We start from the raw sequence: 16,550 nt of genomic DNA, 5'->3' as shown, positions 1-16,550 counted from the left end.
ATTATACTCATTTACAGTAGCTATTTATGATTATTTTTGTCAAAGTATTGGTTTTTAAATAAAAAGTTACAGAAAGGCAGATGGGGGAGAATTGTAAATATTAAAATTCATGTTTTTTCTTCATTTATTTTTAATTTTGCATAGACACATTGGGCCAAAATAGGTGTCAGCGCTTGGTGGTTTAACAATTCATGACAGACCGACCTTCCAAAGCTTTTAGTGTCTGTGAAGCGTTCCCGTCATCTCTTGAAATGTAAATTCAGCAGGAGGTATTGTGTCGACAGGAAACATGTCAACGTCAGATTCCTGGAAAATCGAGGCTGCACGCAGAAGTGACCCGTCTTATCTTATTGTTCAGACATTACAAGCTGTAACACACTCAAGCAGACAGAGATTAGTGGATGTCAAAGACATCATCACTCCCACATTTTATTCATTATTACTTAGCGTCTCCTACTAGTTAAGCTGAATGAATCATGCACACATTATCTCCACAAAAAGTAGAAAAATCTCTCCCTGTGTGAATTATTTGACAGTGACCATATAAATTTAACAGGTTCAATATTGTTTGTAGCCATTAAAAAAATACTTATCACAAAGTGCAGTTCGGTAGAGAAAATTATGAAGCTTTGTGCCTAACTTGCACCAATTTATCCACATCAAAAATATAAACGAGAGTAGACTGAAGTGCAAACACATCTCTCCAAAAGCAGCAGACTGCACTGCAAAATAGTGACGGTTTGTGTGTAAAAGAAATCATTCTTTCTTATTGCTTTGCTTAAAAATAATAAAATGCACACAATATCCCACCCTACTAAATAGCTGAGAGAACAAGAAAAACAAAGAGTGATTTCAAATATGATGTAACTTAAATATATAACATTGTGCATATCGTGATTTAAAAGCTTTTACAGAATGGCATTGATTCATACCAAGTGTCATGATCATTGCAGACTACTAATCCCTGGCAATTAAAAAAGGCACATTGAAAGTACAGTAGCTTGTTAGCTGACAGTCAGTTAACTGAAAGTCATTGTAATGACACATGAAATCAATCTAGATCATACAAACTAGATAGAGGAAGCTGGTGTGCGGGACTCCTTACACGGGAAATAAGAGGGCAGTCCCTGTTTTTCCAAAACATTAAACTAGAACATGCTACCGCTCCTGAGATTTTCGCAAAGTGCGTATTTGCTTTGTTATGAAGCAGAAATGTCGCTTGTCCATGTCAGTTATTGGTTCCTGCTTTGTTTCCTTCCTGCAAGTCCAAATATAATGTTCAGACAAGCTGATTTAAAAAGAAGCCTCAACCACTGCTTTCTGTTTGCACCTTCTTTGCCTTGTTACCTGTTTGATCAAGACGATTGCACAAGACATTTAAAACTGGCCACGAAGGTGGGTCTTAAAAAATGAATTTTCAAGATAAATATTTACTATCTTTTATCTGGTTTCATCCTGCTAGTGTTACTTTCCTGTATATCCAACATATGTGGGATAAGAAAGAGAAAATGGACTACTCTAAATGAACAACTTAACCTAGATGTGCTAAAGGTACTGTATGTACAGTATTACTTGGTTTTCATTTAAAAAAAAAAAAAAAAAAGACTTGTTAAAACCTACAATTGTTTTTTTTTTTCTGTTTCCTTCTTTCATTGTGTTGACAACAATTTACTTGGGCCACAATTAAAACATGAGCACAAGGCAAATGCAGTTAAATAATGCGAAACATTTCTGAAAACATAAAATACTTGGTTTGTGAGATAGAAGAGCATAAAAGTGACGGAAATGCCATCTTAGTCAGTTTCTTTCTACTGTAGCTGCCACAGTGACGTCGCGGTGACGCCTCTGTGGGAGCTTGTGGTGTAAAGCTTCAGGGACAGTCGCTTCCGTCGTAGATTATGGGCTTCTCCATGGTCAGATGGTAGAAGACTTTCTTGGAGACGAACCTGTGGAAAAAGGGTTTCTGATCAAAGGACTAAAATCTTTTTAGGATTAAGCCATCTTAAATACCAAATGTGCACACACACACAGGCACGCACACACAAACGCGGACTAAGGTCCAGTTCAGAGCTTGCATTAACAGCTGTCCTGGAGAATCAGATAACATTTGAGAGAGCCATCTCTGACCGAGGTTCTGGACAGAGGTAATGATCTAATACAGACAGCAGCTTTAAGAATATTCTACTGCACCTCAGATGATGTCTGGGTTTATTTGCATACAGAGCGCGCAACTGTGATCATACGTGAAGACGCATTTGGAGACACATGTCAATGCTAGGTGCGAACACACGTACCTAAAGCTGATCGTATTGAGCAGGGCGGATATTAATGCAAGGTTGGAACAGGGAACAGGGAAAAGAGCATATTTGGAGCCTCGTACCGTGAGAAGGAGTTGTCAAAGATGAGCGTGTAGAGGCCAGGGTGCCTAACTTTCATCTGCCCCTGAATTTTCTCTTTATGGGAATCGCAGCGAGTCAGAGGAATCAGGACCTGAGAGCAGAACAGAGAAACTGAAATCTCTCAAGTGGAATTTTTTCCACAGGCTGTCTGACAAATCACCCACATGGATAAATCTATAGTAGTTTCTGTTTTACTTTATATAATCTTATACATGCAACAGGATTAATCTGTAAGCTTTAAAAAAAAAAAAAAAAAAAAAAAAAAAAAGGAGTATAAAAATAAATCACACAGTAGAAAAGACTGGCAAGAGAGTGAGGGGAAGGGGAATATGCAATGAAAGGTCATAACTCATTTATAACCCCTGACATTTTAAGTGCAGAATGTGTGCCTCAACCTGCTGAGCAACACGGCCAACCTGCAGAGGCTTTCTTTTGACCGTACCATTTGAAACATGAAGCAAAATGGCCCTGCTCTCCGTACGAGGCACCCACGAACAGCACGCACAGCTTCAGCCTATTGTGCCTGTTAATAACTTCTGCATTTGAATCATGATGTGTGAGATTATTGGCATTTTATTTTTGCCACAATTGAAGAGAGTTATATTCATCCTTAGGATGTATTTCAATTTAAAATGATGTAAAATCATTGCCTTTGGTGATTGCTTGCATGGACTTTGCCAGACTTAACAAAGGCTGAATGGAATGAATCCTCTGGAATCAAGACATATTCACAATTCTTGGGCTTTAGCTTCATGTTCTTGAAGGGGAACTATTGTTTTTTACAACCTGGACCTTATTCCTGGCGATCGTTTACTCACCCATATAACTTTGGTGTTATTTGGAGTCATACGCACGATATTTAGCTCTGCGTATATCCATATAGCGAGAGTGACTGGGGCACCGAAACGCAGCCTCTAAATAACGCATTATCTGCCGCAAAACTTCATTTCACCAATATTTTGTTATGATAAGCTAGTGCTATTCCCCCGTTGAGTCCGGAGTTACCTGTTGTCATCATCCGGGGTCTGTAGATTGACCTACTAACTTCTGACCTGGATGATGTCATCTCTGAGCGCCGCACACACAACCCGTGCGGCTTGTTTATCTGTGATTTGCTACATCTAGTTTTTTGCAACATGGCTGAATATTTTTCCGATTCTGAGGTTGTGGACGACAACTTTGTCTATGATGGACGTCCTTACCGTTTTGAGCCAGAGTATACGGATGAGGAGCTTGTTGAAAGGAGGATGTGGAGACAGAGAGAGGAACAGCTGGCCAAAGAACAACAAACCGCTGCACGACAACAATAGACAATAGTCTGCGAATAGACAACAGTTAACTCCGGACTTAATGGGGAATAGCAGTAAATAATGGTATTTTATGGCAGAAATAAGGTCCAGGTTGTAAGAAACGGTAGTTCCCCTTTAAGACGAGTAAAAAAAAACAAACAAATAAAACTTGACAGTGGTTCCAAAGTTCTCAGTGCACCAATGTAAAATTACATAGCAGATGTACCTTGGACTCTTCCATCTGAGTGTCAGTGGATTCCCGGTAAACCACACTAAAGGATATGCTCTTGGGCTCAGAGGAAAACATCCAGCTGATAGTTGGGCCACAGTCAGCCACATAAACAGTTATGACACTGTAACAGCTGGACTTGACGAAGAGCTCCCTGGAACCGTCACCAAACTGACAAATATCATCAATGCTGAGGGGGACTGCCATCCTGTAATCACAATGTCATTTTCAGACGCTTCAGAGACTTAACTTTGAGACACAAGTGTATATGAAATATATGAAAGACTCACGAGACTTCTCCTGATTTGAGCAGGTTGATCTCTGAGTCCTGAACAGTGGGGACGTGCTCTTCATCAGGGGTCATGTCTCCTGTGCCTCTGCAACATGCAACACAAAGCAATGAAAACAGTATTCTTTAGTTATGAAAATGCTTGCAAAACATAAGCGATGTAACGGTGCAGTTACATCAGAGTAAAACTGATTTCTTTCGCTGTGAATCGCCACATTGTCCTCGTGTAGAAAAATAGGTTTCTCTTTAAATATATCTTAGGGATACACTCCGGCATTATGAATACGCATTTAAGATGGACTATAAATTTCACCCACATCCAGCGCCTATTCATCGTAATGGACCATAAGGGTGTTTTTGAAGGTGGTAACCTCCTTACTGTCAATGCTCACGTGAGGGGTAGAAAATGTGCTTATCACAAATCAAGTACTTCTGCTGTAGATGTTTCCAGACAGTATGAAACAGAGTCTTGTCCCTCCCCCATGAAACTTTTTTGGCACTTCCCTGTTTCTGTAATTCCATTTTTACCATATCAGTAAAAGTCAAAAGTACACTCTCTAATTCACCGGAAACTTCTGCATTGAAACAAACAGTAGTGGGCCAAGACTGTGTTTATTTTCTTTCTTCACAGCAGTTATATGCTTTTATTTAAATCAATGAATGATGTATGACTTGTTTGTTTAGATTTATCTTGAACCACTGATGCTACATGATTGATAACTCCATTCAAAAACGTGTTGCTGTTTCATGTGTTTTGAATGGTTGATGTCTCTGGCTGAGCTCCATCCAAGAAGCCCGATCAGTTAAAGACAGAGTCACATACTGACTCAGAAAATGATCAGCTGAACCGTGTGTCGTCCTCATTCCGCTGTGTTGTGCACAGAAAATCTAACACTCACATATCCATTGCTCCCGGGGGCCGCCGGTCTTGTTCGCCGTCAAGAGAGCCTCCTGTGGTCTGAGAGGTGGTGTCACTGTCATAGACGCCATTCACCTCTTCTTCTGTGATTATGTCAAAAGCTCCATCATCAGGTCTGTTACTGGGATCTGAAACTGCAAAGAAATCAATGACTTTAGTCGACTGAATAATTTATTTACAACAATGTGGGAATTGTCTAGACTCCCATTGTCTACAAAACACAATGAGAACAAAAATAGCATTATGTGGTTTTCTCCTTGTTTACAATAGAATGAAAGTAATTAGAAGAAATGTCAGCATCTTCCCTTTTTTGTCTACTGAACAGAAATTCTTTTGTTCCTCAATATAAGGTCAGTCTTTTCACTTCTGCCTAAATCCCTCTAGTTAACAAAAGACATATAAGAGCTAGGGAACTACGACAATTGGGCCAAGTGAGTGGTTGTGACATTAGCATGTTGTGGTGAGCAGGTGCTTGCCTCGTGAACACTCACCTGTTACCCTGGGAGTGGGTTTATATGGAGCCGGTTCAGGAGGTGGTTGAGGCCCAGCTCCAGGAGGAGGAGGCTGCACTTTGGAAGGACTCAGCTCTGCCTCCGTAAACCTCTCCACCACTGCACTGTGTTGGGTGTAGCAGTCCTTGCAGCAGCGTTCTTTCTTCTCACTGTGCTTGGTCATGACATAGTTGTTGCTGCAGTAGTAGCAAAAGATGCGTCCACAAAGCCTAAAACAGTATCAAAAAATATATAAACATTTTTTATCCAAGTTAAACCAATATTTGTTGCATGTTGGAAAAGGTGAGCCACAGACAACTGAAAGCCCACCTGCAGTGATGTCTGCGCAGCCACCAGGTGAACTGGCTCTTGCAGTCAAGACAGTGCGTGGCCTCCTTATCTACCAACCACCAGCGCTCTTCTGCTCGCAGTTTCTGCTCAAACTCCAGAGCGTCTGACTTCTGCCACAGAGCATCTTTGTCCCTGATGTAATGAAGGAAAAACAAACGCATCTTTAGAGTCACTCTGCTTTGCCTTAAAAAATCTTTACCATGGTTTGGGAAAATGATTGCAAAATAAGGTGAGTGAAAGCTGTAAATAAATTTCATTACTTTGTGACGTCCAGTCTTTCACAACTTGAACAAAAATAGCATGGCAAGTATTTGTATCAAAGAAAAATTTCATATGAAGATGTTTCTTCATTTGCCCACATGATGAAAAAACAACGAAGGCGTGAATAATACAAGAGTACTAAAGGTTGAAATCATGTGGGCACACACCAAGGGAGTTGAGAGCATCATTGTTTTTGTGTTTCATTCTATTCCATTGTGTTTTGAGCAAAGAATGATGCACGAAAAGCTGTTGTTCTTTTCAGTGGTGTCTCTCTATCACACTTCACCTCTCACGTCGACCTCTCTGTAACACTTTTCTTTCTTTCACGTTTGATCTCAGTAAATTATCTCAGCCTTTTAAGAAGCCTTTCCCCTCATCCTGCTACTAAGACCTAATTTTGCGGAGGGTGACTCTTACTGGAAGAACCAATTTAAACAACACACTTCCACAGGGGACTATCAAAGAGTAGACACCAAACCAAATGTAGTACAGTGGTAGAAATCAAAGAGAAAATGAATCCTAACACCCTTCATCGTAAAAAAAAAAAAATAATAATAATCTGCCTGTTGAAATTGACAGTCTTTCACCCATCTATAATAGAGAAAGATGATACCGTATGAGCTCGATGAGCCGCTCTTCAAGGATAGTCTTGGTTCTGTTAAGGTCATCGATCTCTGCAATCATCTTTAGGTATTGGTTTTGTTTGTCAGCTTCTGTTGTGTTTAGTTTCTCCTTCAGTTCCTCGCAGACCTTTTGTACAGTCAAGTGTGCTTCCTCAGCCCTGAAGAGAGAAACAGAATTGTCATTATTTCTTTTTCCATCTTAAGTTGTAGTTCACAAGTGTCACTGGTCATGAACACACCTGGTTACCGCTTCTCTGAGTTGATGAATCTCGCTTTCATTCTCACGAATGGTCGCTTCGGTCTTTGTGATGTAAGCGTCTTTCTCACCAGTTAGCTGCAAATACTGCTCATTCACAGCCTTTATTAAAGATAAGGGAAACACACATAATATATTGATAATATATTGCAGCAATGACCAAAGTCCAGTTGTTTCCTCACAGGAAGGCACTGTATAGTCTTATGCCCTGAGGAACAAATGACCTCCTCAACCTGTCCGTGGAGCAAGACAGAGACAGCAGCCTGCCACTGAACAAACTTCTCTGCCTGACTATGCTGTCATGTTGAGGGCGGTGGATTGTTCATAATACGCCGGAGTTTGTTCAAGGTCCTTGCCCCTGCCACCGATGTCAGGGTAGTGTGGACACGTGTAGAGGATACTAAACTCAATCAACAGGAATTAGATAGTTCAACAAAATTTTCTAATCTCATTACTATCTAACATGCAACAAAAATAATTCTATATGTGTACCTCACACCAGAGTGAGTGAATAAATATTAACGTCACCACCTGTGGAATGCCATGAACCCTCCAATAAGATGTGAGAAACTACACTCAAGATGAAATTCAAGATATAAACATATAAACATGTCTAACAACAGAGGGAAAAGATGATCTCTACGACTACTCTGTGAGCTATTCTTTTGATTAGGACTACGGGGATTTTACCTTGTGCAATCAAGGGAAAAAAAATGCTCTTATAATGAAGGCATCTCATTATCGGTGAAAAGAAATCCCCTCTGCAAATGATAAAGGCACTGATTGTCTTGTATGGGATGTCGTACAACTGAATGCAATTTACAATACGGTCTTTCTTTGATCATACAGTGTGTTTTACTTTAAACTTGAGCTGAGGTGAGCTCGTCATATATTTGTATTCTGACAGTGGTGTATTTTTATACACCGATGTGTTTCTAGCAAGATGTTTGTTAGAGAGCAAAGTCATGCAGAGATTATGCACATTCTGCCACCGCCATGATTTTTGAAAGACACAAACCTCTAATTCAGACACTTTGGCCTGCAAGCTGGACACTTTCTTCATCTCCTCCTGCAGCTGAGACGTCACCTCGTTCAACTGCTCATTCACACTCTGAAACGCAAGAGATTGCATTTAAAACAATGCTGCTGGCTTTAAACCAAAAGCTAATACACTGGCAGATTACAGTTATAACACTGACATTCTTATGCAAACATGATGTGTTTTATCATGTTGAACATCAGTGTTTCCTAAAAGTGATATAACAAGCAATCAGTGGTGAAAGCATGCAGTTGAGGACTACTGAAAATGTAATTCCAGGCCCAGATAGCTCTATGTGAACACGTCTTTTTTCACTTTATTATACATCATCCTGAAGACAACATGACAACGAGCAAATTTTTATGCCAACCCACCCATCCAGAACGTGGTGAGACATTTTGATGATGAGCGTGACCAAAGTCAGGGATCACTGAAGTCATTAAGTTAAATCTCCTAGGGAACAGTGTAAATACAGGTTCAAGATTAACAGGGTCTGTCTCACTCACCTTTATCTGAACCTGATTATTCATGCTCTCTGAGCTCATCTGGAACTTGACAGCCTCCATCTCCTCTCGGCTGGAGTCCTTGATGCTTTTTACTTGGTTCTTGGTCTTTTCCAGCTCTTCACGAAGCTCCGTGATAGTCTCTGGAAGTGTCTCCTTCTGTGTAAGCTCTTCTCTTAAACTGTTATTCTTCAGCCGAAGTTCTTCCATCGACTGCTCTAGTCGCTCCACCTCTTTCTCCAGTTCTTCAATCTTAGCAGAATTTCCCACCAAATGCGCACTGGCCTCCTCCTTTTCGGCGCTGAGCTTACAGATGGTCATGCCCAGCTCTGCCATCTCAGTGTTTGCCCTGTGCAGACCGTCACGTATCTCATTGTTCTCTAAGGATTGCCTGTCATTTTCTGCCTTGAGGGTGGAAAGCTCTTCTCGCATGGCTGCTGCAGAGATGGCAAACTCGGCACAAGCAGCTACTTCTCGATCACGCTGTTCAATGAGTGCCTCTTCTTTCTTTTTGCACTCCATGAGGTCGGTAATATGCTTCTGATTCAGTGCCTCTGTCTGGGATTTAAGCTGCTCGGTCAATGTCCTGAGCTCATCTCTTTGGGCTTGTGTCACTTCCAGCTGTGCTTGGGATTTAAGCTTTTCCTCCTCAGATCTCTTCACATGCACCCTGAGGTCCAGGACCTCTGCCTGGAGCCTGGATACTTCTTTCATGCTTACCTCCAACTGACCTTCAACCACAGTTAGTTTGCCAGTTACTTCCTCCTTCTCTTTGACTTGGGCAGCACTCCTTTCCAGCTGAGACATCTCAAACACCTGTTTCTCAGAGGTGACTCTTTCAATCATTTCTGTCTGTCTAGCACAGATTGCTTCTGCATCAGATTTGGCAGCTTCAAGCTCCTTCTCCTTGGCCTCCAAATGTTGTAATCTAGACTGCAACCTAACAAGGTCCTTCTCTTTGCTCTCTAACTGGGCTTCTTTGGCTTGGAGCTGTTCTTGAAGACCGGCTTCATTTTTGCGCGAGGTTCCCAAGTTTTTCTCCAACTCTCCAATCTGCCCATGAACACTCTTCAAGTCAGCCTGCATGCGACTAAGAGCTGATTTCACGGTGTCCTGCTCCTCTCGTAGACTCTTGTTCTCCTGCTCCAGTCGCTTTGACTCAGTCTCTGAGAGATTCACAGCCATTATTGCTCGTTGCAGACTCTCATCCAACTTGCAGTTCTCTTCACGCAGCCGCTTTTCTTTCTCATCCACTGTCATCTTGGTATCATCCAACTGACCTCTAAGTTGTTTCTCAGAAGCCCTTAAAGCTGCTAATTCATTCTCAAGAACTGATCTGTTTTCTGCCATTTCCTTCTTCAGCTCTTCATTTCTCTTCTCTGAGGTCAGCAGCTTCTCATTTAGTTCCATTAGGTTAGCGCACTGTGTCCTATAGTCTTCTGTCTTGGCAGTCTGTTCTTTGAGGTTACCCTCCAGCTCAGCAAGGCTGGTGGTCAGTTTCTCCCTCTCTGTGGTCAAACTTAGGTTCTTGGCTTCTAGCTGTTGTAGTGTCTCACAGCTGGAGGTTAGCTCTGCCTCTTTTGTCTTAAGCTGCTCTGTAAGAGCAATTACTTCAGCTTCCAGGGACTCTTTCAAGCCACCAACATTCTTCTGCATCTCTTCTTTATCTCCTTGTGCCCTTCTCTTCACCTCCTCCACCTCTTTTTCTTTCTCCTCTAGAGATCTTTGTAGGTCAAGCAGCTGCCTCTGTATGTTGCTCGCCTCCTTCTCTCTTAATGTCAAGGCCCCCTGCAGCTTGTCAAGGGCACTGCACTGTTCCTTGACTTTTGCCTCCAACTTGGCCTTCTCTTCAGACACTGATGTTACTAAAGCTCCAAGTTTAGATTCACTATTCTTTAACGCTGCCTCCTTGACTCTGAGCTCCTCCTCTAGCCTTTCTGCTTGTCTCTTCTTCTCCTCCACCTCAGCTACAGCTTCCATCTTCCCATTCTCCGCCTCTTTTAATCTGTCCAGTAACTCGTGTATTTTCTGCGCTGAATCGAAGTGACTAGCTGCCTGCTGGCCCTTCTCATTCAGAACTCCATCCAACTTGGCCATGAGCTCTACATTCTTCCCTTCAGCAGCTGCCAGTTTTTCCTGAAGCAGGAGCTGCTGAGCCTCCCTGTTTTTTTCCCTAGTCCTGAGTACTTCCACCTCTCTGGACAGAGCCTCCTCTCTTCCCTGCAGAGCGTTGAGCTCTCCCTGCAAGCCCTGTTGCTCTTCTTGTCTAGTAAGTGATACATCCAGCTGTCTCTGAAGCTCCACAACTACTCCCCTGAGCTGAGCACCTTCTTCACCTAGCTGCTGCACCTTATCGATGAGTTCTCGCTGCTTGAGTTCTGACTGATCAAGCTCTAAACGGAGGTCTTCAACTGTGCTGCCATCTTCCATGCATGCAGGCAAAGACTCATTCAGGTCATTCATCAGACCCTGACCATAGTCAGGGCTAGAAGGGAACTCAGGGGCTTGCTTGATGGTTGCAAGGAAAGAAGAAAACAAGGGAAGAAGTGATGAATATCTTGTAGTTATTTAAATTATTACAAGATGACAGGATTATAAAATGACAAGATGTTATTAGAGACACATATACATTACCTGGGAATAGGTGCTAGCCAGACTGTTAATACTAGAACTACGACTAGGTGGTTTCCACATATGGCCAGGTGAGCTTCCACTGCCCAGTGTCCTCCTGTTGATTAGAAGAAATACTACAAGCATTGGTAAAGGCCACACAGCTTAAACACCAAGCACGTATTTATGTGCTGTGTGTGTGTTATTTTTGTGACTTGTTGTGACTTGTTACCTTGCAAAAGTTGGCCAGGAGGCATCAAGGTCATGACCTCTGGACGCCACATCAAACTGCACCTCGTTGAGCTCGTACAGGTGATTGATGATGTCAACACTAAGGTGGGGCTTCAAGAAGGGACTTCTTGCATAGTACCAGTCACTGTAGGAGAGAGAGGGAGAGAGGGAGAGAGAGAGAGAAAGAGAGAACAACAATAATAGAGTGAGAAAAGAGAGGTTTTGTTTCACATTTGGAAATTCATCAGAAAACTACTGACATCACAACCAGAAAATACACAATTTCCTTAAGTCACAATACATAGTGTAATGGTAGATTGTATTTAACACCAAAACTGTGATATCTATCATTAAAAAAAAATATCTTGTATTTCTCTATTTGGTAGCATGCATATATAACACTGAACACGCAACTTCTGGCTTCTATAAATCACTGAAAACTAAAACAGAAGTTCTGCTTAACTGTACTTAATGGGTCCACTTCTTCTGAAGCAGTAGCCCAATTTATCAGAAAGTCAAGTCGAGTTAAACACTACGTCAAACAGATAAGCACGAATAAGGATATGAGATTAGATCTGACAGCTTTACCTGGTCACTCTGTGGTTCATCAGACACTGCTGCAGAGTGTCAGCTAACCGCTGGTGCACGAGGGAGTAACGAATAAACGCTCTTCCCTTGCCTAGAGATGTTTTCAGCTATCAAAGCAGAAGCAGACATTGTTTTACCAAAAGCAGAGCTTATTCACACTCCACGGATATTCCACAAAACTACAGAGTCAAGGAAAGCAATAATAAATTAATGTTACAAATATCCACATATAATCTGCTTTAAATGCAACACCTGCTATTTTGTGCTATATACCCGTAAAAATCAAGAGCAAAATAAAATCCACAATATGTTGTATATTACTGCTAATGGGATACAACACATATGTACAATGAAAAAAATATAGATTTTTAAGCAGCAATGTAAAAAGTCACTGAGCCAAAACAAGTGACAATAAAGGCATTCTATTCTATTCTATTCTACATACTTAATAATAATAATAATAATACATTTTATTTAAAAGCGCTTTTCAAGATACTCAAAGACACTTTACATAAAAAGGACATCAAATTAGCAAAACAATGTGAAATATAACATCAAAAACACAATAAACTGAGCTAAACATTAAGATTACTTGCTAATCATTCAAGAGCTTACTTGATAGCATTAATCCAAACGTAATCAGTGATACTGTCGTGTCATTAAAAAAATATGTATAGAAACAATAAAATCACACCTCAGCGATGGATTTGACAAAGCGGATACCATCATTGGCTCCTTTGATCTTAGCCAGACAGTCATTGAAGTAATCCCAGTAGTCCTTCTTTGTACCAAGAAATGTTGTTTTCTCCTTCTGGTCAAACTGAAAGAAAAACGTGATCGGAATGAAAACTGTTGAATGTATTATCTAAGCAATACAGTGAGACAAAATTCAGTGATTCATCTGTCATGTAAACTTTACATCTGTGAAAGTATGATCATTCTTTAAACGAATTAGGTTCCTGTGCATTGTTTTTACTCCGTAGGAACTCAAAATCCAACCTGTAGCAGATACTCCAGTTTGTAGGAGAATTTGTGCAGAGTGGTACTGTCATCTGTGATTGGCTCCCCACTCTCCTTGTACTCCTTCGCAAGCTCTGCAACGGCCTCTGAAATTCATAGAAACACAGTTCAGAAAAAGTGACAGTAACACATGTTTCTTACAAAACGGGTGGCATTTGTATTTTGTTGTTTTATACCTGACAATGAAAATAAAAAAAACTTCTTATCTCATTTATCAACCCAAAGGAACACAAACAGACGGCACAAGCAACCAGGTACTGTTTATACATCTCATACAAAGGGATTTTTAACCGTAACTAGTCAATATTCAGCTATTAAGACAGGAAAAGAAGCACAAAGCTTGCAACATACACTTAAATAAACCTAGTGTCTAAAAATCCAACCCTTTCCCATCTTCAACTACGAGTACAGGCTGTGTAATAAAAACTTGCCTCGTATCCATCGTAAATATTGGAAGGACACCTGTGATGGATGCAGCCTCAGCACACACTCTCTGTCTCGCTGCATGCTGACGGACGCTCCCACCACACCCTTACTACACAAACATGAGCTCAGATGCCGGTTTTCCCAAATGATTTGATGGCGAGGAGAGGTCAGATAGTTCCAGATTATTGCACTCGGACTTGACACTGAGACAAAGGTTCTGAAATCGCACCTTTCTAACTCTTTTTCCTCTTCTCTGCAGTCAAAGCATGTCAAACAACAGCTGCCTGGGGCCAGCGTATTCACACACACACACACACACACACACACACACACACATAAAGCTGACGTACCATGCAGATCTCGGATAATCCTCTGGAGCTGGCTCTCCCCGACCGTAGCCCCAGCAGCCATTGCCCCACCGCTCGCTCCCCAGCAACCAGGGGTAACAGGGTCACATCCAGTCTGCTGAATCAAGAGAATCAGAATAAGTCTGGAACAAAAGATTGTCATGAATGCTTTAGAACATCCTCTCTCACGATTCAGAAACATGTGTTAGATGTTAATTAGAGGTCTGGCAAGGTGTATAATACCCAGTCCTGACAAAGAAATTAGAGGCCAGAAAGTCGGTCACAAAGATACAATAATTTGCCAAATATGTCGTTTTGTTTGATATGTTAGGGCCAGTTTATTGTTGTACCAAAACACATTTCTAATATCTTGACAACCTCATTTTAGTCAGAAACACTTTTGTGTTTAATTCACTACAGTGTAACAGTTTCATAAACTACATCCCCCCAACATGATCATAGTTTAATTGACATCTATATTATTATTATTACATGTTTTGTCAAGTGAGTGTATGTGATTCTTGTATCAGATATATTAAACACTGTGTAAACAATAAAAGTCACAAACCCAACTTAAAATGTGGATCAAGAGAGAAACAGAGAGGGTATAATCCAAAAGGACTATAAGGAAGATCAGTATAGCATTTGTTTAAAGCGTTAAACAAGGTGCTGCTTCACCTCCAATGTCCATAAAACACTAGAAACACAAATGATGTCTGCAATAACCATGAAATTTAGTCAACATCTTTTTCACAAAGTTACTATTTATAGATGGTGGGTAGTGTAAATGTGCTAACGTTACTGTGCCCACCACTTGCTAGCTATGTGGAAGTAAACAAAGCATGAACTAAGTATGCTGTATGACAGAAACGTTTTGAATACACTGTAAATGTTGAACAAATCACATTAACGCCTGAACGTTTTAGCACACAGCATTTACACTGTGGTTTAGCTAACAGCTAACTAACTAGGTTAACGAGAGTCGGGTTTCAACTGTCAACAAAAAAAACATCAATAACAGTTTGACAACACTAAATGTCGACACTAAAAGCGATAATATTACTTTTCCAAATTCAAATGACAACAAATTATTATAAACTGGGTGCAGCTATAGCTATTAAAACTACTCTTTTAAAAACGCACTTTTATGCTTTTGTAGCTGTCCCAAGACGTTAAACCTAAACTTTGACAGACATACATAAAACAGCGGTGACATCGGCGGCGACAAGTTAACTTTGACAATCTAACATGTTTCTAAGTAGTTTCTGGTGAAAGACTAGCAAAAGAAAAGTAACTTTAACATACTTTTAGAGATATGAGTCAACATCACAACAACAACTCTGAGCGTTTGAGTGCGCATACTAACGTTTGGAAGTGTCGTGATTGACAGGTGGCCATCCAGTGACAAAGCGACGTGGAGCCAATGGACCAATGGCTGAGGTTAATGGGCGGGACGACAAAAATGAATAGTTTGGTTGCAGTAGCAGAAGTAAACAGTGGAGTGATCACTTAATAAGCGTCCCATTTTCCTGTTGGTTTGACAACTGGACGCCATGACAATTATAGCAGAAAATTTTGATAGACAGAAATGTTTAAGTTTGATATATTTCAATTGAACTAATACAAAAAATGTATTATCTAACATGAGCAGCTTTAAATGTATGTTGTGATTTTGCTTTACCACTATTCTTGCCTGTGAAAACTTTCAGCACAAGTACCTTTATCTGAAAAAAATTATAATAAACCGTTTAACCAGGAAATTAACCAGGAAAAAAATTGCTAATCCAACAAAAACTCTACAAGTCCAGTTGCCTTTTTAAACCTTTTTGGATATAATGAATGAAAGAAAAATCCAACTGTTTGCATTATGAAAAAATACTTTTAAATTAGAGAATAACTACAGAATCTAAACTGAACTAAAACAATCAGCCCAACAGGAAAATACACTAGGACACCAACATGATGAAGTCAGTTTAATGACTGCTCCAACTGAATGTTCCCGCATACAGCTCCTCCTGGTAATATGTGGAAAATGTCAGTAATGCAGTGCATGTGTGAACGAGTCTTAAAGGGGAACTACAGTTTTTTACAACCTGGGCCTTATTTCTAGCATAAAATACCAGACATGGGGACTTGTGACTTGGTGACTTGGACTCGAGTCGACTCAAGTCGCTATTTTTATGACTTGTGACTTGATTTGACAAAAACTAAAATACTTGAGACTTGACTCGGACTTGGAAGTTAAAGACTCGGGACTTGACTTGACTTGAGACACGATGACTTGAATGACTTGCGTTATATACAGTTTGAATATAAAATATATAAATTATTTTAAAAAATAAAGTTGATTACCCAGCTGGAGCGCAGGCTGAGAATAGCGTGTCATGACTGGATCACGACACTATCATCAGTCATGCCCGGTCATGCCCTCTCGTACCTTACGTACACCAAAGTTAAACGCAAACTGTGTCTGAGAGAAAGAGAGAGGGAGGTGTTCAGAGAAGAGTCTGTTGGATGATAAGTTATTTGTTTTATCGACTCAATGTTGAAAATTTAAAACATTTCAAACACTGTTGGCAGGTGATAAATAAATAATTTTATGAAGTTATTACGATTTTGTTTGATTCTATGATGTATTTTACTGAACATGAGTATTTACAATGCAAATCCAAATTATTG

General features: G+C 40.5%; 1 protein-coding gene across 2 annotated transcripts; it reads right to left on the bottom strand.

The window, feature by feature from the left end:
* Positions 1–359: 359 nt before the first annotated feature.
* Positions 360–15,230, bottom strand: fyco1a (FYVE and coiled-coil domain autophagy adaptor 1a). 2 transcript variants are annotated; one of them, XM_084548257.1, is made up of 18 exons: positions 15,177–15,230; positions 13,875–13,989; positions 13,078–13,184; positions 12,773–12,898; positions 12,079–12,185; positions 11,492–11,635; positions 11,284–11,377; positions 8,653–11,157; positions 8,126–8,218; positions 7,091–7,209; positions 6,842–7,009; positions 5,947–6,099; positions 5,617–5,846; positions 5,106–5,259; positions 4,208–4,294; positions 3,915–4,125; positions 2,381–2,490; positions 360–1,946 (listed from the first exon to the last, which is right to left on the bottom strand). In XM_084548257.1, the coding sequence occupies exons 2-18, from the start codon at positions 13,933–13,935 to the stop codon at positions 1,871–1,873; spliced, it is 4,545 nt and encodes a 1,514-aa protein (XP_084404383.1). In that variant the 5' UTR covers positions 13,936–13,989; positions 15,177–15,230; the 3' UTR covers positions 360–1,870. The 2 variants fall into 2 exon arrangements, with proteins under 2 accessions (XP_084404383.1, XP_084404384.1); XM_084548258.1 differs by having other exon boundaries at positions 13,875–13,986; positions 15,177–15,229.
* Positions 15,231–16,550: the final 1,320 nt, after the last annotated feature.

This window comes from Chelon labrosus (assembly GCF_963514085.1).
Source record: "Chelon labrosus genome assembly, chromosome: 7".
Lineage (NCBI taxonomy): Eukaryota > Metazoa > Chordata > Actinopteri > Mugiliformes > Mugilidae > Chelon > Chelon labrosus.
The sequence above is the reverse complement of the archived record's forward strand: the minus strand, read 5'-3'. Positions and strand labels throughout refer to the sequence as shown.